This window comes from Dermacentor andersoni, chromosome 1 (genome assembly GCF_023375885.2).
Source record: "Dermacentor andersoni chromosome 1, qqDerAnde1_hic_scaffold, whole genome shotgun sequence".
Classification (NCBI taxonomy): domain Eukaryota; kingdom Metazoa; phylum Arthropoda; class Arachnida; order Ixodida; family Ixodidae; genus Dermacentor; species Dermacentor andersoni.
In genome coordinates, this window is record NC_092814.1 from 319,982,195 (window position 1) to 320,004,690 (window position 22,496).

A 22,496-nucleotide genomic window follows, 5' to 3' on the forward strand; every position below is an offset into this window, starting at 1 on the left:
CGGAATGAACGAGACAAAAAGAAAGACAATGATCGAGCCATTTTCCCAGCGCAAATTTTGCACTTTGAAAGCACGTAACACGTTGGAGCGGAGGGCTCCGCAATAATGTAAACCTAAATTGTTTTTCTTTTTTTTTTGGGCACAGAATTCTCGTTGTGCGTTTCAACCCAATCGAACTGCGGCAGCCATAACGAGTAGTCGAACCCGCAGACTTGTGCAAGGCAGCATCAAGCCGCAACCACTCAGCCATCTCAATGAGATGTACGAACGAGAACCGAAGGCAGGGTTACTAACAACGAGTACGAAGAAAAAAATAATTATCATAAAGCCCAGAGAGGCCCCGCCACAAATGCGTGCGCATTAGAGAGCAAATACAGAAAACGGCGTCGAACTGCACTCGTGAGGTCCCGCGCTCGCTGCATCTAGATGGCTCATTTCGACCGCGACTCGATCTCCAATTGCATTCACAGCGTCGCGACATTGTCGACAGCGCGGCCAGGCTCCTTTTTTTTTCCAATACCGTCTTTTTTAACGTCGCGTTAAGTATCCGCCGCGCCCTTTCCACCCTGGTCTTTACGATGTGGTAAAGAAAAGGCTGCTGCCGGTGCCTTGGACCTTTCTTCCCCCGCTCACGTTGCGGATTGAAACGGCGCAGTTCCGAGATGCAGATGGAGACGGCATTCACGACTGCCTCGCGAGACGCTTTCTTGCGTCGCGTAGCTCCCCGAACACCCCCCCCCCCCCCCCCCCCCCCGTCATGCTCCGCCCCCGCCTGGATAAACGAATGGCCCAAGAAACAGCGTGAACAGAGGCGCACAACTCAGTTTGCCCTTCTGCTGTTTCCCTGCATTAAGAAAATAAGGAAGCTCGGCGCTTTTCGACTCGGCGACTCGGGAAGAAAGGAGCGGGCTTCCAAGAAGGAAAGAAAAGCAAAAAAAATTTAGCGAACCACAAATAAAAGCAAAATAATAAGAGGGATCCAGAATGACGGCCACAAAAGGTTACGCGCTATAGTATATCTGCATTTCGAGGACGTCATCTTGTGCCTGAAAGCTTTTAGCCGCGCGAACGTTTCTGCACTTAGATTAGTGCTACCCACCGCACTCGTTACGCGGAGAACGTGAAACATTGTGCGCTCATTATTACGCCAGAAAGAGAGGGCGCGTCTGTCGACTTAATGTGGGCCCTGCCTTGCGTGAGCTGGTTCGAAAAAGGAAGGAAAAGCAGAAATGGTGCAAGCATATTTATGAAGCCATATGCCCCGCTCTCCCACGAGACGGTCAGGCAAGAACTAGTTCCCATTTCTATCAAAACCACCTACACGAAATTCCCTACCACTATCTTCACCTCACACACGTGGTGATAAAGAATCGCGGAATAGAGCGTTTTAGCACGGCATGTAGGCTCACTATCACCGACATACGGGGGACTACCGCAGGCCCGGTACGGTAGCATAAGCGATGACGACGACGCATGTGTTCAATAATAATGATTTCAACGTTGTTGCGTTGCATGAGATTTTACGTCGAGTGTGTGAAAACTTTATTGGAACTGTCCGGCGATTTGGGCGGGGTGGGGCCGTAAGCACCCCAGCCCAGGTGACGGCCTCGAGTCCTTGGACTCGAGGCGGCTTCCTCGGCGTGCCAGACGGCCCACAGTTGATCAGCGAGGTCGTTGCTGAGCAGGGCCGCCTTCCAACGCGCCCCTCGGTTGCAGACTGCCATTTCTACCCCGTTCGTCGCGGACTCCTGCTGCTCGCTACCGGTGCATGCCCACAGCATGTTCTGCAGCGTCGCTCTGGCTCCGCACGCTTTACAATCGTCGGACGAATAAATGTCGGGGTAGCAGAGGTAAAGGATCGCCGGGTTCGGATATGTGTGTGTCGGCAATTGCCTCCAGGCAACCGCCTGTTTCTTGTTAGTTTGGCGTGCGGTGGTGGGTATTTACGTCTGTTCAATCTTCAGTGTTGTGTGATCTCTGATAGTGTTCATGCGATCTCCTCACGTCCACCCCCGCATCGCTCTCGCGGTGGAGACGTCGGGATTGCCGGCGGGCGCCGCGGCTCGGCATGCAAGTCCTCGAGCCGTGGCGTGGGCCGTCTCGTTTCCCGGGAGCGCAGTGTCCGTGTGGGCGGGGGTCCACACGAGGAAACTCGTTTTCGCGGCAAATATTGCCCAGTTGAATTTGGAGAATGCGGGCCGCTTCCCGGGAAATCCGGTCGCTAGCGTAGTTGTGTATCGCTGCCTGCGAGTCGCTTATCACCTCGGCGTCCGTGGTGGCTACTGCGAGGGCTATCGCTGCTTCCTCGGCCGCCTCCGTCTCTTCCGTGCGTATCGTCGCGCTCGCGACGCAAGTTCCGCTGTGGTCCGTGATTGCGACCGCAAAACCACGTCGCCGCTCGTAACGTATAGAGACACGTATATGTAGGGCAGCAGATATGTGAAACATGATTAAACGTACATGCGCGATCTAGTTCAACAAAGAGTCACAATGTATTGTCATTAACATTACTGGTCTCGTCCACGTCTTGTATGTACGTACGTACGTACGTAACTTAATCTATACTACGCTAAAACTCCCCTAATGACACCATGTTACTTCGGTGCACCTTTATAAAACTGATTTTCGAGATAATCATTCCCGAACTTTGCGGAGAAATGCACTGGCGTTCCGGTCACTTCTTTAACGAAACGTCATTTTATGCATTCAAGCACAAAAGTAACTGGTACGCCAGCGCATTTCTCTGCAAAGCTCGGTAACTTATATCTCGAAACTGATGTCATCCTGACAATTCGTTCCAAGCGCATCCGCCTTGCGAACTCCACGGCTATAATTTATATATTACAATATGAGCCATAAGGTATTTAGCTAAACTTAATGGACGATCCTTAATTCATCAATTATGCGCTTCACTTTTTCGTGCAAGTAATGTCCGCCTCTTCAAGCATATCAGCTCATGAACTAGAATTTTATTCTCTGCCGCGGACAACCTTTAGATGTTTTGAAAGTGTTCGCTGAAACACCCGGTATATAGTACATTCACAAGTGTATCTAAATCAATGCTTCTTACGGCGACGTATCGTTCGAAATATATTGAATTCTTATTTATCGCAAGCTCTACATTCCGTTCGTCGCACCAAATATGAGCTCGTGGCATCGAGGACGGGATAACGCGCATATTGAGAAAGAAGCCACAAGTGCATAGGCACCGCCATCATAACCTCGCTTGACGAACGACAGCGCCAAAATTCCAACTCATAACCGTGGTCAAAGCCGTCTACTTCAGACGCTGAAATTGTGTCAGCACAAAGCAATCGTGTTATGATGTGCTGCCGAGAACTTTTCACAGCCCCCTAAAGAGCAATGTTGCCGCCTTACATTACTATACGCCATATCAACACAATGAAATTTATAGTCGCAACCGAATCTTCTCTGTTGAGCACAATATGTAACTAACTCGTCGCTTCGCTGTTGAAAGGGTAAAGCCGGAAATCAAATATGCACAACAAAAAAATTCGCAGGGTCCTTTAGGCTATCTCAAATACGACTTGAAGGCGAAAGTCTAAGTGCCGATGCATTAAAGACGGACATATGGCGTATATATTCCACTGAATTCGCTGAGTCTACTTCCCTTAGGCATCCCCCCTAATTCGCTTGCTCATGCCCCCTAATTCGCTTGCTCATCTTCTCAATTCGCTTGCTCATCTTCTCAATTCGCTTGCTCATCTTCTCAATTCGCTTGCTCATCTTCTCAATTCGCTTGCTCATCTTCTCAATTCGCTTACTCATCCTCTTAATTCGCATACTCATCCTCTTAATTCGCATACTCATCCTCTTAATTCGCATACTCATCCTCTTAATTCGCATACTCATCCTCTTAATTCGCATACTCATCCTCTTAATTCGCATACTCACCCTCTTAATTCGCTTACTCACCTTAATTCGATTAGTCTAATTCGCTTAGCCATCAATCTAAATTATATTGTCTTTAACTCGTCTGAGTCATCCACTTCATTCGCTTAGTCACCCATATTAATTCGCTTTATGATCTATCTTGCTTGCTTACGGGGGTATGAGCCACTGACGATGATAGTTGTACTTTTCGTGTTGTCGACGCGCTTTCGTTCAAGGACTTTGAAGGTCGACTGAACGATGAGACATAAGGCTTCCCACTTTAAAAAAAAAAAAGAAAAAATAAAGAAAAATAGGCGAGGCAAGATGAAACTAGCGTTAATCCCCCCCCCCCCCCCCCCCCAAAAAAAAGAAGGCATGGTCGCAGCAATGTTGTCGCAATGACCGAAATGCAAGTGTGAGATAAGAGCGTTGGTCATACATAGTCCGAGCAGTCGGCGAAACTGGAAGGAACGTTATTTCACCAAGCTACTCAAGACCGTTACCTACTTGGGCAATGCGAAGAATTACAGCATGCTTACATGAACGCTCAACGTCCTCGAGCAGAAACTCCAGCGATAACAAACGTACAGTCAGCCACAAAAGCTTACGAGACACGGGATTTGCGAAAAAAATAAAGTTGAGTCCCCCGTGAACCCTGTGCACGGAGTCCCGAATTGAAAGTTTCAGTGCGTCGTAGCCTTTGCGACCTGCACAGTGATGCAGTGTATAAGAAGCGCCATAATTCAAAATAGCAGAATTTTGCACTCGCCGTAATACCAGTGTGCTGCAATCTTTTTGTGACCGATTGTGCCAAATACGTAGCATGCATAACGCGGCCGCAAATTTGTCGCCCCTTCAAGCGAACTCGTTTTTTTTTTTTTAGGAAAATGATGAGGCGATCGGGGAAACGACGAAGCGAGAGCTGACGCACGTCGGTTCGGTATTACATACACGCTGCGCATAATTTCCAACACCTGCTCCTCGGCTGACCGCAGCCAGCACCATTTTTTGTGCCCATCGTATTCAGGGTCACGCGTCCAGTTAGTTGACAAGGTATCCATACGGCACCCCAAGTGCGTGCGCGCAGCGTTGATACGTCATTCGTTCCAGCCAAGCGACCTGTCTTGCGTACGCACGCCTTACAGCCTGTCTACATGTGAGCCAACCTTAGCGTCTTTGAAAAATCGCGATAGGTGCTGAGAGGCACGCACATATGTACAGATGCATGTATTCGAAAGCTTCTTCGGCACGCGGAAGCAAAGAAGAAATGTATATTTTATAAAAACAGCCCTCTCCTTTGGCAGCTTGCGTATTACGCGGTAAACATCGAAAATGCGTGCTCGGGGTAGCTTCGCTTTTCCGAAGGCCTCTTGTGGACGCCAGCACGACCACCCCTGTTTTTGGGGGACTTCAAAGAGCACGTACGTCGCAGTAATGTACCCATCGCAATGTAACACTAAGAGGTTAAATAAGAGTTACGTTACAAACCAGTGACTGCTTATGTCATTTACAACACATGCGTAGCAGTGGTTCGAGCCAGGATAAGCGCTTCTGGCCGAATGAAACATTTTCAATCAGTCAGTTTTTTTTTTCTGAAAAAGAAAATGAAGCGTATGTATACGTTTAATAAGTCTAGGAGCTTACTTGGCGATGTATACCTATGTGTTACTCTCAACCTCTCTCAGCTATAAAAGGGGACTCAATAAGGGGAAAAATTGAAAAACAATAGCTTATTTCACAGTTCCTTGAACGCGTCCCGTAATTTACCCTGCACCGCTTGTGACGCTAATGTTCGAGCACAATTTAAAAATGGCGATGTGCAACCGCATGTCTAACATTTTTTTTAATGCGCCAGTTTTGGGCGAGGAGTGCGGAAAAACTCAAATACATACTTACCAATCACGTCTAGTAAGGAGCAGAGGCAAGCACTCAACCGTTTACGGCCCGGCCGTCGCCCAGCGTTGATCGACGCATACATTAGCGCATTTCGCGGAGTAAAGGCATATAGCCGTAGGACAAGAAAAATCCACGCTTGATCGCGATATATCGCCGTAAAAACACTTTTCACTTACTTCTGATAGGAATATTCTGATGGCAACTTTGTCTTCGCGCCTTCATGGTCAAATGGCACTCTGCTGAGTGAGCGCGCGAACCTGTCCACAGCGCCCTTCGATGCACCGTTTGCTTCCTTGCTTAGACATGCGCAATTTTTTTTGCTCGAAAGTGTGAGAGCGCGTAATAATCGACGAGAAAATCGCACTTCGCTTGCAGAACCGAAATGCTGCGTGCAAGCAATCAAAATGCGGTAGGTGCCTTTTCTTTTTTTGTGTTATTCCAGCGCGAATCATGCTGCACCGGAAGGAAGACAGTCATTTCCTTCCGTCTCTTTGTACGTGACCAGAATTAACGATCCCATTGCTGACATCCGATTTCTTTGAACTTAAAGCAATAAATCGCGCGTAAAGCGGTTAGCAAAAGCATACATGCAGCAAATAATAGGGAAGGGTTGCCGTCGAAGAGGTCCTATGTTGAACAAAAGTTGAACATGGGGCCTCGCGGCGTCCTTCATTAACATTTTTTTTTTTTTTCGTGTATCCCCATCTACGTCGCGACCTTGAACCAAAACACTTCGGAAAGCAAAATCGCTGAAAGCATGATTGGAGTTTTTTCTTTTTGCACTCGTGGTTACGCACGTAATGTCAGGCGCCGAATCATATCGTTCTTGACGGACACTCATTTTATTATCTGGCTTGCGCCGCGTTTGGTGTTTCAGCGTGTGACACTCGCAGCTATGCGGTGAACATGCTTGAGTATACAATGTAAACGCGTCTGTTGACCATTCTACAAACACAAAACTTCTTTTTTTGTTCGAATAAGACAGGAAGTAAGACAATGGCGCGTGTGCTGTTAGGAAATTACGATGCACAAATAAGCCGCGCTAAAGGAGAAATGTTCAGGGACGGGCGACAGCCTGAATTGAAGGTTTCGTGAAAATAAAATCTAAAAAATGTGCGCTAGTGTAAAAGCGTTAATACAGATCTTTGAAAACGGCATATAGCCTATGTCGGCACTCCGATCACAGCTGCTCTCAGATTACGTCGCAAGTTTTCTGACGCAACTTAGGCGTGCCGCCATTATTACTCGTTGATGCAAATTCATGGGGGAGGGTAAACATGGTACCATAAAGAAATACCACGATAAGAAATAGTCCTCTACCATGAGTCCTACTAAAGCTAATTTAAATTTCGTCAACATAGCAACGTCAACTCGCAGATTTATTATTATTATTATTTCGTTAGATTACCAAAATACTCACAAAGGCACACGGTACAATTTTGCACTAGGAGCTTTTTTTTTAGGAAATACAATGGTGAACAGCAACGCCGCAACTGCGTAGAGTACAACGCGTTTTAGCCCGAGGTCGGAAGAGCTCTGTAAAGGTTGACGCACAAGTTGCAAGCGTAGATAAGCGATCAGAATTTCTTGCCCCGAGCACTTAAGAAAAAGGGCATGTACTCACAGTATGTCTCGTTGACCAGCTTGAAAAGGCGTTCCGCCTTCAGCTTGCTGTTCCTCTTTCCCATGTTCGCAGCGGTGAGCGAGCTTCGAAATTGTCGCAGAAAAAAGCAGCTGACGATGGTTGCAACGACGACAGAGAGAAAAAACGCTTTTGACTCAGGCCCGACTAGCAGTCAAAAGTTCGGCCGCTTTTTGCCGCTACTACTCGACAGTCACCACAGTTCGAAACGGGAGCCTAAAGTCGCAGCGCGGCTCCAGCCAACGCAGCGGCGCTTTCTCACCGTCGGTTCTTCCAGTCGCGGTCGCAGGGAGGAACAAGCAGTAAATTTCTTCGCTCTCTAGCAGCGGGGAGAAAGCAGAGCGAAAACGAAAAGTGCGCGTCGAAGCGGCACTTAAGAAAGCTAGCTAACACACTGGCGCGGAGTTGTCGAGATGCTCACTCGGATCTACTAGCAACGGACAGATGACGGAAGAGCGCGCAGGCGCGCACAGGCCCGTTTCCGCGAGACGCTGCAGCCAGCCGCTGGCTCGCTGAGGCCAGCAGCGCCAAAGCCGAGCGTGCGCTGCCGCGGCCAGCACGAGACTCACTGGACCGATCTGCGCGCGATTCGTCGCTGCTGCCCGCGCGATCCCCGCGCGTTCCTCTCTCCCTTTCCCACAAGAGCGCCGCTCCTGGGTTCGCTGCTCGGCAGCGCAGCTCGATGCTCCCAAGGAGCAAAGAAGCGCGCGCTTCTTTCACCCTCGCCTCCCTCGCTTGGCTCGCCAACTCTGGTTCTCCGGCCGTGGTTCCCCCCCCCCCCCTTCACTTTTCCCGTTCTTCACTGCTTCTTCCCGCCCGCAGGCGAAGGGTTGGCGCTTGGAGCGCCCTCTTCCCTACTTCCTTCGACTTGTCCTCTTCCCTTCGGCTCCCTTCGAACCAAAACACAGCGGGCTCGGTTCGTGCGCGCGAAGTCGCAGCGCGCGCGTGCGGCGTAATTTCATGCCAGTCACGTGACAGCGCCTTCCCTGTGACGTACGCAGTGACGTAAAGAGCAAGCATCGTCCGGCCGCGTGAACGCTTATCGGGAGCGTTTTTGGGGATTCGCGAAGGGGAGGAGCGCTCTTTCTTTTTTTTTTTTTGAATTTGGGCAAGGTTCCCCCCGTAGTCTGGCGCGCAAAGTAGGGACAAAGTGAAACGCGAGACGGCGCTGCGTAACAAGGCTTTTCGGAGACCGGAGTCAAAATAATGGATTCGAAGAGTGAGAATGAACGGCAAGGCAGAAAAGAAACTGAAGTAAAACGAGGTTGCAGAAAGTCATGGTAGGAGGATGTGCGCGCAGTTCGGGGTGAACGTAGTAAAACGTACAACGAACAAAGCAGCGAAATGGGCGACGCGCCTTTTTTCGCTGAAGCGTGTGCTCAGGTTATCGAGAAAGCCGAGCTGTACCAAACAAAAATTGGTGCAAAATTATATGGCTCGCCGTGTAGCGCTACTGCTACATGACGGCGCAAACTCCCGTTGAAGGAAATATGTTTGCTGTTTTTGCTGCCACTCTGATACGATAATATGCAGAGGTTTACACCAACTGAAATATTTGTCATGCTATGCAATTGCGAGCACGCGCCCAGGTTCCTCGCTATAAAATGTTTCTGGCGGGTGTGTTGAAGTTAAATTTTCACGACGTATGCCAGGAACACGAACTTTTCCCTGCTTTTATACCATGGCTTTGGAAAACGAAAAAATGTAGCAGTGACGATCGTTCTCTGAACGGTTTTGCATAACGTAACATCATTTCGCATTGTGTTTACAAGGGTGCTCTCAGCGAAGAATCACGTATACTGCACCTTCAACGCCAAGCCGCCCTTGAAACAGCTGCAATGCTTTCCTTGGTTTGTCTACTAGCGGTGACAGTAATGGCAATAATATCCAGCAATAGACGTCAGATAAAACAGAATATCACCGACACGTTCGATGCAAATGAGTCCTCAAGGGTGCCCTACGGAGCAGCATAATTGCCCGAGGCTCTTATTTTCAGTAGAAATGGACACGCGATCGTATCCAATAGTACTAGCTAGGAAGTGTTTATTGGTATTGCAGAATAAACTGAACTGGGCACACAGATTACACGATTCTGATTGATTTCAACAGTTCACGCTAGAATTCGCACTGCAATGAAGAGAAATGCACGAGCAGATTTGCTATCCGGGAGGCAATTTTGATTTGTTTGCGACAGCCTCGCGCGTACACGGTGCTTTGTCGATGTAAGCCTGTGCTTCAAATCATCGCATGCATTCATGCAACGAACTTATTACATCTTAGCCTTGGACATTCCAGAGAGCTTGCTTGTGGACATCGCGACGCAACGCGGTCACGAAATTAAATTTGAGTGGATACCTGGAAGGCTGCAATTTGGAAGGCAACGAACTTGCGGACGCCGAGACAAGAGTTGCCTCGCATGACGACACTGTAGTGCGCATTGCTTTTCCACGCCAGACAGGAACTCCCTCCTTGCTCGTGTGATACAGAACGTTATATCCGAACCCGGGGCCCAACCTGATCGTCACCTCAGGCCTCCATAATTGCGACCACGAAGTGAGGTTTCATATGCCACCGAAACTCACACGCCGCGACACAATTTTGGTGCGCAAGGTACGATGTGCTTTGTCGTTCACCCGATGCAGTGCTCATCCTTTCGGCCGTGAGAGCAGCGAAGACTACGACCATTGCCATGGTGCACCTGAAGCACCAGTACAGATATTTTGCGTCCGGCGCACGTAGAGTCGAGAGACTTTAGCCTCTTCTGTGGCAACGCACCAGACAATTCTCGGAAGACCTTATTTATAATTTATTTGTAAAATACTATTAAACACCTACTGGGGGGCATGGCAACAAAAATGCAGAGCTAAAGAAACACTAAGTTGCCATAATACAAAGCGTTCAATACATCAAAAAGAGGCAGCACATTCGTGTTAGTACATTTCCACAACGGACATCATCTGAAGCAACAAGAGTCCTGGGCAAGTAATTCCGGGATTGAATTGAACATGAAAAAAAAAAAAAAAACAGAATACAAATGTGTTGCTGAGGGTGTTATGCGGCTTAAAAACAATCATAATTGATTCACAGATTGTTCTTGGAGAGTGTACGTATTTGCGCTCGTCGATTTTAATTTGAGCTTTCATTATCTGAAACAGGGGTTTTATTCGATAAGTACTTCTGCCTGTGTGCACACTTCACCAGGACGGCCCACACCCAGAGCATGTGTCGCAGAGTGTCTCTCTGTCCACAGGCTTTACACGCATCAGTCGGGTATAACCCTGGGTAATAGTGGTGTAAGACGGCTGGGCTAGGGTAGGTGTGTTTGGAGTAAGCGTAAGGTTACGGCCTCGTTCCTGTTTAACTTATCGTTTTTATTTATTTAAACCTAAATTTAATATATTTATGTGATATGTATATATATTTATATTATATTTATAAGTATTTATATTATATTTATTATTTTAATTGTTTATACCTTATATTCATTACGTCTATTAAACTTAAAAGTTATTAACCGCAGCAGAAAGAGCCACCAAAATGCTTGTTGATGTTTTCTTAAGAAAAAGTTATTGAATCGCGGATTTTAAGGCAAAGGCTGTATCTGCTCTCCTGATACAACCATATCTGGTAAACCCGATTTCTAGAGTTTCGGCGAGAGAAAACTGACAAAACTTGAGGCCGTGTTCGGGGAATTTCTTTGCGGCGACCCAAGGCTTAGATCGCCGTTCATCTTTCCGTTTTACCATCCATCTAGTGGCCTAAACTAATATTGCACTCAGTACAATAAACATCACTTCAAGTTAATATACAGGGGGTTCAAAATTACGCTTTATGGTTTTCTTAAAATTAGGCACTGGGAGGCGCGCGAAGACTACCTGTGCCAATAACTTATGTCGCCAGGCGGACAGAAAGTGAGATGATACTTGTCGCTGTGAGCAGCCCAACTAACTAAAATTGAATAATTAACTTTTTTCTGACTGCAGTAAGTGGGTATGCTTGTATTGAAAAGAGGCAGTCGTGTTACTACACAATATCAGTTGGAAGAATTATTCTAGTGTGCCTGTGCTCCGCGATGTCTGACTCCAAATTTTAATTGTCGTTCGCATGATTACGTATGCAAGAGAGCGAGGATCGGCGCAGAGCTCCTCCCTGATGGGACGCTCCTGTTGTGTGCGGGGTTTAGTCTGACAACGAGGCGGAGGCATTGGCAAGGGTGGTAACTGTGGGATTCACGTGTGGGATCTCATTATGGCTCATAAGGAGGATCTCAGGAGGATCTCATTATGGCTCATACCCACACCGGACGACGGGCCAAAAATTGAGCGCTGAAACATTTGCCTAACCTTTTGAAGTGGTACATATTCGGTTAAGAGAAAAAAACATGCAAAAACAAACAAATTACGAAAGAACATTAAAAAAGTGAGTCATTTAGTAGATTGTATGTAACCGCAAACGGCATCAAACACGTCCCTGTGGCTGGCCCCTATAACGTACCTACGCACCGAAAGATAGTATTGTTTCTGATGATGACATTAACCTTAATTTAGCAAGTGGAATTTCTAGATGTCCTTTTCTTAACAAGTTGTATCGCCGACGTAACAAAACAGTGATCTAGGGATTCTGTTTCTTGGCAGTATGGACACAGAACCGATAGTGTCAGACCAGTGCTGTGTAAATATTGTTTTAATGGAGGGATACGGCAGCGTAATGTCGTGATCACTACTTCTGATTGTCTTGATGGGCACCACTGGATCTTCCACGGAAATTTTAGGTGCTGAAATTCTGTCCATGTTATTATTGATTCACTGACATCTCTATGTATTGAATATTTTCTATATATAATTGGGGTTATATGTGGGACTACAGTAATAACTGCCATTATAGGTCCACTGAGGGATGCTCGCGTTAATGAGTCTGCCATTTCATTTAAATGTAATCTACAGTGACCTGGTACCCATAACAGTTTTATAAAATTCAACTGTGGATGAACTAATGTTAGAAACTTCTTTAGAGTCGGTGAATTGGATGAAGCTGTAAGCGAAGTACAGACAGAAAGGGAATCTACTATAATAACCGCACTTACTGCGTTCCAAGGGAGTTTCCGAAGCGCTAAAATCATTGCTTAAAGCTCGGCTTCGAAAACGGGAGTGAAATCTGGCAATGTCAAAGAGAATGATCAGCCAAGCGGAAGCGAGAAAATGTCTACACCCTCCTTTTCGTTGTTCACTGAAGAGTCTGTAGCTACTATGTTGTTTGTAAGTGTGCGAGGTAATCTTCCAACAGGTTATTTAAAAAAGTGCCTGATTGAAACTTAGAGTTTGGGGGAAAATGTCATCAAATTCTATCTTAATATTCTGATTTGATTCAGTTGATGGAATTGCTTCTCGAATGTTGACATTCAGACTATATAATTGTTTTTGTACAAATACAATCTGTGGAATGTGAGAACGAGGCCAATGAGCAAGAAAGGAAGAATTTGGGTCATTAATAAAGGCGTATTCAGATCGACTAAGCAGCAAGCCCTAAAATTTTAGAAATGTTTGAATTGTTAAGATGCGAAATCTGCAAGGCAGTGATGGTAGGGGCGCTTCTTGATAGATAACATTAATAGCCACAAACCTGGGGAGTCCCAGACACAGGCGCAGGGCTTCACGCTGCAAAAGAACCAGAGGCTTGTTTTATGAGCAGGGCCGTCTGAGAACAATACAAAGTGGAACTCCAATATGGGGCGCTTACATATTTTATAAAGCATTCGCAGGGAATCCCTACGTAGTCCATATTGTCGGATACTCATTCGGCGCAGAATACCTAAAGCACGTGGCGCCTTACAAGCTACACTTTCAATGTGTGGACTCCAGTGAATTTTCTATCATATATAATTCCCAAATATTTTTAAGACTCAACCTGTGGAATGGGCTCTTGCTTATAAGATATAGAAATTAAAATCGGGTCCGTGACTGGGAACACTAAGATTGCGCTTTTGTTTACATTGAATGTCATGCAGATTGCCTAAAGCCATACTTCAAGCATACTCATGCATCTTTGTAATTTTTGGTATATAGCATAAATGTGACTGTCAGCCGCGAAGAATGCAATTTCATCTGCATACACATAAACATGCTCGTCCGGACAAGTGGGGATGGAGCTCATTAATATATTAAATAATATTGGAGACAGGACTGCTCCTTGGGGAACACCGCGAGTCGGTCTGAATTTAGACAAGGAACATCCGTCCTTGAAGCAATAAAATACTTTTGATCGCAAAAGTTCTGCCAACCACGCGATAATATAATCTGGGAAATTACGACTCTGCAGAATATCCAGTAAAATTGAATGTTCAAAGCGGTCATAAGCTTTAGCTATATCAAATGTCACTAAAGCAGAATTTTGTCCCCTTTCTCGAGCAAGTTCGATGCGGCTCTATAAATCAGCAGGGGCACCCCATATGGAGCAATCAGCTCTGAAGCCTATTTGATTTGGACTTAATATTCAATTATCCATCATCCAGATAGCAGTTCTGCAATGTAATACCCCCTCTGTGAGCTTGACCATATTAGAAGTAAGAGAAATGTGTCTGATATTTTCAATGTTACAATCTACTCATTGTTCTTTAGGTATCGGTATTACTCTAACTACTTTCCAATCGTAAGGTATCCAGGCTTTGTTTAGTGAATAGTTTATAACGTTTAGAAGGTCATCAGGAGATAGATCGAATAAAATTTTTATCATGTGAACAGTAATTACATGAGGACCAGGGGCTGAGAAGATAAGTTACGAATCACTTGAGCTAATTGAGGCAATGTAACTTCAATAAACACTGATGTTGGGGCTGATTTTTGCAAATTATAGGACATCGATGACGTGAATATACTCTCCAAGCCTTTAGCAATGAGTTCAAGAGATTTTCTCATTTCATCGGACGACAGACTTACATATTCAGTATTAATTGGCGATGGCAGAATTTCGGGATATCTGATATATCTCAACAACGATTTTTTTGTTTTTACGTTTAGAAAGGAAATTGTAGTGTTTCCTATAATAATCTTGCTTAGCTTGAGCCCCTGTGCGTTTAAATACAGCAGCTTGAAATTTGTAATCAGACCAATTTTTGGGGGACTGGTTGTAAAGAAGCTGCTTCCAAGCTGCCTGTCGGCGTTGGTGGTCTCGCGTGCAGTCTGTATTCCACCAAGGGCTATAAGATACTTGCTTTGCAGATGTAACAGTAAATTCAACTTTTTTGTATGTTCTTTTGATTACAGCAAAACGTTTCATAGCCTTGGTGTCTTTATGCCCTTCAGAATAGGAAGCCAAATGTACCTTAAGATCGGATTTAAATTTATTATAATTTACAAATACGCGTACCGGAGAGCATGATGGCATTATCGGGCAAGCAATTTCGAACATTAGTGGAAAGTGGTCACTGTAGGTGGCACAGTCCAACGCTGTCCAGGATGAGCCACTGAGGAACGAACTTACAAAACTTAGATCCAATGCTCAATGGGACTGATTACAAATATATGTAGGAATTCTAGAGTTCAGACAAGACAGATTATTATCTGTTGTCCAATCCCACAAGCGTTTGCTACATTGGTTAGTTCGAAAGCCCCAGCACTTGTGATGGTAGTTGAAACCTCCAACAAGAATTTTGTCCTTACACCATGAAATCACTGCGGAATCCAAACATCAAGTGTTCTGCACACCCGCAGGAAAGTATAAGTTTACTAACAAGAACGGTAGGCACCTTGGTATGGTTATATCTAATCCAAAAATTTCACTTTCGGGAGAAATATGTTTGCCTTATTGCTTATGTATCTTCTGCTTTTTCTAAATCTATCACGTTGAAGCAAAAGTAATGCTTTGGAGACATGCGTTCTCAATAATTGCATTTTTCGTTGCTGTGTGCTGTGTGTTAAAGATATGTTTGACAAATATGTATGTGAATAATATGTCATGCTGCCTTGAAATGTAAGGGCGCATAAGCTCTGTCAGGCATTTTTGCCTTTACCTCTGCCCCCTACACGGAGAGAATCCGTGAAAAAAACAATAAAGAAAGAAAGCCCGTGTCCCAGAAAAAAAAATGGAATCTTTGCCTTAAGACTAATTCTGTTAGTGATAAAGAAAGCTAAACCTCCGCCCTTCGATGGACGGTCCAGTCGGAAAGATCGGTAGTTATTTAATTGAAAATGGTGATGTCCTCAAAGCCATGTTTCTGGCAGAGCAATAATATCCGGGAAGAATTTCAATGATAAATACAATACATTTGTTGCTGCAGAGTGAATTGATCGGCAATTCCAATAAAAAAAATTTGAGGAATCCTATGGTTGCGAAAGAATGGACTCAGTAATTCCATTACTTATAATGCTTGCCTTTAAGAAATCTTCCTTTGTAAGCTGTCTTCCCGATATTTTTTTTTGTCTTTGAGTGAGTTAGTGTCGTAGCTTTTTTGACAAAGGGGATGTACATCTTTTTAACGATCGAGGATCCATGTCCATTTCATCTGAGCCATGTGTGTTATCATTGACGCCTTAGCATTGACTCTAGTTGACATCGACGGATGAACCTACAATTTGGGCATCATGGCACGTGAAATTGGGAGTTACTTCTTCATTCGAAGGACGTGGACAGACAGCTGTTTGAAGAGTTATACCAGCAGCTGTTGTTGTACCGAATATCTATGCCATCTGACTAGTTAGGATTTGTGTCAAGGACTCGCAAAGGTTTCCAGCTAGGCGCTCCATGGCTTTTTCCCACTGCCCTTTCGACAGCATCAGCAATAGAAAGTGAAAGAGACGCATCCGTTGCTGCCGCTAGGTGGACTGTGACACCGGCGTATCCCTGTGTCCTAGCATGAATTTTAGTTATGGCTTGTCTATGGGAACAACATCTTCGTTCAACGATTTCTAGGATTAGCATTTCCCGTGCCTTTGCTGAGCAATTAGAATAATCAGCACAGTGCGCGTCATTGCAGAGGCAGCACCTTTCTTCCTTGCTTTCGCAATCGCTGGCATTGTGCTCTTCGCCACATATTCGGCACCTGGGAGCAGATCTACTTCCTTTCAAGGTGTGTCCATAACGCCAGCACGTTACACATTGGAGGGGACGAGGGGGCAGAGGTTCCTTTGTGTAGATGAGAGGATGCCTTAATCTCTGATGGTCGAATTGTCCTAGCATATGTGGCTATGACCGATTCATTAGGGATCCTGTTTTTGTCGACCACACGTCCACACCGATAAACTGAAATTACACCCGCCGGTGAAAACATCTCTAATTCTTCAGCCGGTGTCATGTTGACATCGACAAGACCTTTCGCACATGCGAATTGGGGACGAATAAATGCGCGACTGGCAGCAAACAGCGAACACTTTAAAAGGTCTTGTACACAGGACTGGTCAGCTGAAAAGCAGAGGATACCTCCTCTGCCAAACTGGCGGACCTCAGTGATGTTCTGGAAATGGGCCGCTGCCGATCGCAATTCCGCCTCAATCGCTTTTGGATTCTTCATCCGTTTGACGGCGTCATTGGTTGGAACAAGAGCCACAGCAACTGATGCGACGCCGTTGCGAAGAAACAGATTCACAGGTAATTTCTGCGGAGGAATAGAAGCGGATCAGGGGAAAGCCCCTGGCCCTTGAGCAGTACATCAATAATGAGAGAACGCTGCGAAGTAGGATCTGTGCAACGAAACCCAGCAGCTGTGCTGCCTTCAGGAACTGACGTTTCTGTGTAACTTTTCGTAAAATACGAGAATGAGCCTTCTAGAAAGAATTTTGTCAGCTGGCGCAGACTTGCAGGGTCAAAAAAAGCTATATTATTTAGCAATACTGCCGATCTCGTAACAGATCATAGCAGGGAGGGCATACATATAAATTCAAAACAGTATAATCAAATCATTTATGCCGTGCGAAAGTCCGAAGTAATCAATACATGAAGATCAGTTGTAGCAATGCGACAAGTAGCAACGCGACAAATTACGACGAGATTACAAATTACGACAGTTACAATGGTAGCATGCGCAATGATGCAATCAGGTTATTGAAACACAAAATCGAAATACAGGTGATAAAAAAAAAGTTTACAGAAACTGCTCAGCCTGTATATCCATTTCCACATCCATACATTTACATCGATATCATACAAAACACACGATGAATACCAAACATACCAAACATAAGAAAGCGATACATTCCAATACATGCTTATGTTCGTATGGGATGCTAACACATGCTTATGTTCGTATGAATGTTCGTTCGGGATGCAATGTTCGTATGGGATGTATTATAACGCACCCTGAAGAAATAGCTACCCCTAAACCTGCAGAAAAATATATTTTTATCAGCGGAGAACAGTGCTGATGGGCCACACGGCGCGATCACGCACGGTCCTGAGTTACGACACCTTCTGGGGAATCAGAATGCCTTTTATGCATGGTCTGGTAAAACTTTATATAGATGATATGGTTCATATACACGAAGTGTATCGTGCGTTATGCCATCCACATTTAGGAATCAAAATGCTACCCAGCGTGGTTAGTCACTGGCTACGGCGTTCCGCTATTGAGCACGAGGTCGCGAGTTCCGATTCCGTGCGTCGTCTTTCACGCGTTACAACCCATAAATCACTCAAGATGCTCAGTGAATCCGCTTGCTGCTATTCAGTTGTTTGCAATGTTTCGGTGCCCAAAAGTGCACTTGTAATGCAAGCAACGTAGAGGTTTAGAAAAACTGGCACATGGATTGTGGGTGTGCAGAGCGAACCGGCCGCCAGCAGCGTGACAAAAAGGCGGGCTGTGCCGAAGGAAAACCGGTTACGCGGCAACCCTGACTTCCGGCGCTGCCGGAATTTTCAGAGTGCCACATAAGAATCTTTAGAACGCACTTGTGAGCAGCAATTTCAATTTTTGAATTTTCCATTCAAGCAAACGGCTGCATATTTTTTGAATCTTTGCATACGCATAAGGGAAGCCTTGTATGCTCAGAAACGAACATTGCACTTGTTGTTCCAATTTCACAGGCGTTAACCGCAAAGCGTTGACTGTAAGCCGCCAACCGTCCAGCTGTGACGGGGCTCAGAAGGGCTAGGAACAAATTTCCCCATCAACTTTTATAGCTGCTTGGGTCGGAAAACACTCTGAGGCTCCAGCAAGGGAGCACGCCGGGCGCCGCTCTCTTGGAATCGAAGTCTACTTCACTGGAGTTTCGGTTGCTACTTTGCAAAGGACGTGAAAATTGGGGTTCCTGTACAAAGGGTGGAATGTATCTGGGACTAAAGGGCACCGCCACATTAATCTTCTTGAGCAAAAAAAAGTTCTCTAATGCTCCTGTATGGACGGATTTATCGGCAATCGAACGCTGTAGTTGTCACCACTCCCTTGCGTTCTTCCCCTCCCTTTTCGCCTTTCGAACTGCGCTCGAAGCTGCGCTGCCCCTTTCTTACCAGGAGCGAATTTCGCCCCGGTCCAGTCAGATCTATCTGTCCAGCCTTCGATTGGCATGACCTCCAGATTGCGTCGCGCGACCCGCCATATAGCTCCACCTGGTCACGTACCAGGTCCGCCCCAGATTGTGCCACCATCAGTGGTGAGATTCCTCAGCTATTGCTCCTGCCGAAACCACTGTTCAGTCGTGTCAGATTTACTCTAAAGAATGCCGCTCAGTAGCCGGCGCGTATCCTACAACCAGATATCTGTAAAATGAAAGAGTTTCAGGGGCCTTAAGATGTTAAAGGAAAAGGCGACATCCCAATCAAAAAAATCATGCAGATCCAACGCACATGTTGGACTGTATGTGAAGCGAAACTTTCGCGACGCGGCTAATAAAATGCTGTGAACTTGCCCATTTCGTTCCTTCGTCTTTGGCGTAAAGGCAACTGGCGCGCTAATGTACTCTGGCTTACCCGTGCTACAAAACGTTGCAAACCTTCTAATGGCTTATACTTCCACATTTAATTTCATTCATTCTAAACGTACTAGCCGCTTCTTAGCCGACCGCCCTTTGTGGGTAAGGGCCACAGTATCGAAATTATAATCAACACGTGGTGGCCATCTCAAAGAGATAGCTGCCGTACCTTGTCACAGTATGTCCGGCCAACTTTTTGGCCAATCTCCTGTTGTAAGCATCGGCCATTGCACCGTGCGCTTCTTGGGTATGTGCCAATGCGTGGAAATCATAATCATAATCAACACGGAGACACGCTCTTTACCGATCGATATCGCTCTGGGACTATGTGCCATAACCTAAAAAAAAAATAACATTACCATCAACACGTGACCATCGTTTCAAAGCTTCTTCGTTTTATCGGTTCTTCGCCAGTCCTCCGTTGTAGGCGTGTGCGAATGGCATGAAAATAATAATCAAAATCAACACGTGACCACCATTTGAAAGAGCTATAGTTTGTGTTGGCGGGAGAGAAGTATACGCTGGTGGAGGTGTTTATGCTTGCCAACCTGCTAGTGAAAAGTATTCCGTCGAAGATCTCCCTGGAAATGTGAACAGCGTGTTTTTGTGATGACCCTGGAGGGTGTGCGATTGTACCTAGTACAGTTATTCTTATTAGGTCACATATCTGGTGTTGGCAGCATTGTGCCACAGAGTCTCTAATAATGAGTATCGATAGTTTGTTTATCAAATCATGCTTCTTCATCACACTATGTGCACTGTAAACAATCCCACGAGGGAAAATAAAGATACGTTTGTGGCTTAAAGCCTAGAGTATCGGACTGTTGCGCCGGCGAGCTGAGCTTCGAATCCCGGGGACGAATGCGTTTTTTTAATGAGGTTGAACTTACTCGGCGAGAACCCTACCAGCGACCGACCAGTTGAGAGACAGACCGCAGATCGACTCAGGCCTAACCGCCATGGAATGGTGGGTAAAAAAGAAAAAAGAAAGCTTTGCTTTAAACGAAAATAAAGAACACATCTGCCTTATAACTCTCATATACAATAACCCTATATTTCATATGGAAACATATTAACTCTGGTAGAACAAGGAATGCGGCTGAAGTCAACGTTTCGACAAGTCTTTGTCAATGCATTCTTACTAATCTTACTAATGGGAACATAGGGGATTTTATACGATGCCATATATTTCATAGTGCTTTATTGGATATGAGCAATATCGATTTTATTTTTGATAGGAACATCGGACGAGCATCTTAAAAAGTTGACAAGTCTAACATATCGGTGTGCTGCTGATACTCCATAGCCACAGATAACGCCGTAGGAGCACACCTGGGAAGGCCAAGACATTCTTCTAGGGCTTGAAGAAGTAGTTTAATGACTGGAAAATGTAAAGAGGTCGGCCGGAAAATGCAGCATCTGGCCTGCTACTCTACGTAAGGGAAGGGAAGAAAAAGGGTCACAATACATACACACATGCACATACAGACTGGAAGCAGACAGGTTAGTCTTACAGATGTCAAAAAGCACAGGCAAGCTACACAGCAGAAGTCCCAGCAACAGTACATTGTACAACTGCAACACCGATCATACAGACTCGCCCCATGGTTTTGCTTCATACATTTTAGAATGTTGAAAATCTTGGTCAATTGGTCGCCCAAATATCCAAGCGAGAACCGCCTTGTCGTGTTTTACATTGTCTCGCACAGACAAGCACAAAGAGGACGTCAGGCTCGACGCAAAATAATAAAACGGTAGAAATTCGGCGATGCATTGGCCTTTGATGTTTATGCCAAGCGTGCGCACGTCCGAGAAACGGTACATGCACGGTGCGTTTGACAAGAGAGGGTGCGAAAGAAACATGTATGCGTTCGCGACTGTAATGAGACGCAAGAATATTGAGCATTCCAACGAAGAATGCGCGCACAGGTGCGAGCGAGGGGTAGATGCAGCGTGCGACGCGCTGGAAATGCTCGGCGGGGAAAAAAAAAAAGAGCGCGTGGGGTCGAAACGGGAGGCGGGGGGGGGGGGGGGGAAAGAAAAGTCGCTTCGGAATGCGGAGGCGAGCACAGTGCAGCATAAAGCAAGGGAGCGCGGCGGGTGGAAGAACGCCTGGATCGCAATCCGAGCGCCTAAAGCGAACGAGAATGCGGCAGCTCCTGCCACCTTTCTCTCTGCAGGATGGCACAACGCGGGTAGAGGAGGGAAAACAAAACAAAAAGACAACGCACTCAAAACAACGAGAACGGAGATTTGCGACTGGTGAGTATACGAGCGCGCGTGCTCCCTTTACCAAAAGAGCCACGCAGTCCTACCACCACCACACGTCGTCAGCGGCAGTCGCCACGGCCAAAGATGGCAGCGCACAAAGGTGCGACAGTGAGCGCATGCGGAGCGCGAGAAGTGAAAATAAATAAGGCACAATCTCGGCTGCTCTCTGATGGCTCCAGGAATCGTCTCGCGCAGGGAGAGGCGACCTTGAAAATGGAAATGCGTATCTAGTGTGTGGGTGTGTCAGTGTTACCCGGCAAATGTCCGCCCGGGAGGTTTTTTTCCTTTTCCGGAAGTCGGAAAGGAGCTTCTTTCATTCTCCGCGATAGAAACAAAGAAAAATGAGAGGCAGGGGGCGAAGCAACGATGCCGAAAGGCTTGACGTGGATTCGGCGGGAGGCAAATGGAAGAGTATGTATTAAGGAGAAGGCGGCGGCTATATCAAAACCCGACGGTGAAGGACGCTTCCTGATCTTCCTTTTTTCTGCTGTCGTATACGCCGAGAGTATTAGGGGAAGGATAGGAAAAAGAAAAGGTAGTGAAAGAAATGTGCGCGAGGACGCTGTGGGGGTGTACGAGGGAAAGTGGGGGGGAGGGAAACAAGGAAAACGGAAATAGTGTGCCTCCTTTCGCAATGAGCAATGGGTAAGCACTTCGTGAGACGACTCGCCTGAAAAGAGTCTCACGTCGCCCTTCTTCATCCTTACGGAGTGCGATTACGGGAGTAAGTCGAAAACCATGGAGTTAAATTCGCGAAGATCCCTGAAGACAGCGCACTAGGAATGCACTATTTTTAAAGCTATTGTTATTGCTCTAACGTTATCTCCTTTAGGAACGTGAGCTTTGGAGCGGAGAAGAGTAAACATTTTAAAGGCAGCCTCCTTAATGTTAGATTTGTT

At 46.0% G+C, this 22,496-nt stretch overlaps 1 protein-coding gene across 1 annotated transcript in view; it reads right to left on the reverse strand.

Moving 5' to 3' along the window:
* LOC126516704 (frequenin-2-like) overlaps window positions 1-8,008 on the reverse strand; it is a 334,311-nt gene extending 326,303 nt beyond the window's left edge. Inside the window, exon 1 of the mRNA XM_050166805.3 lies at window positions 7,415-8,008. Within this exon, the coding sequence (XP_050022762.1) occupies window positions 7,415-7,478 (64 nt within the window). The 5' untranslated portion in view covers window positions 7,479-8,008. The remainder of the gene's footprint in view (window positions 1-7,414) is intronic.
* Between the last annotated feature and the right edge of the window lie 14,488 nt (window positions 8,009-22,496).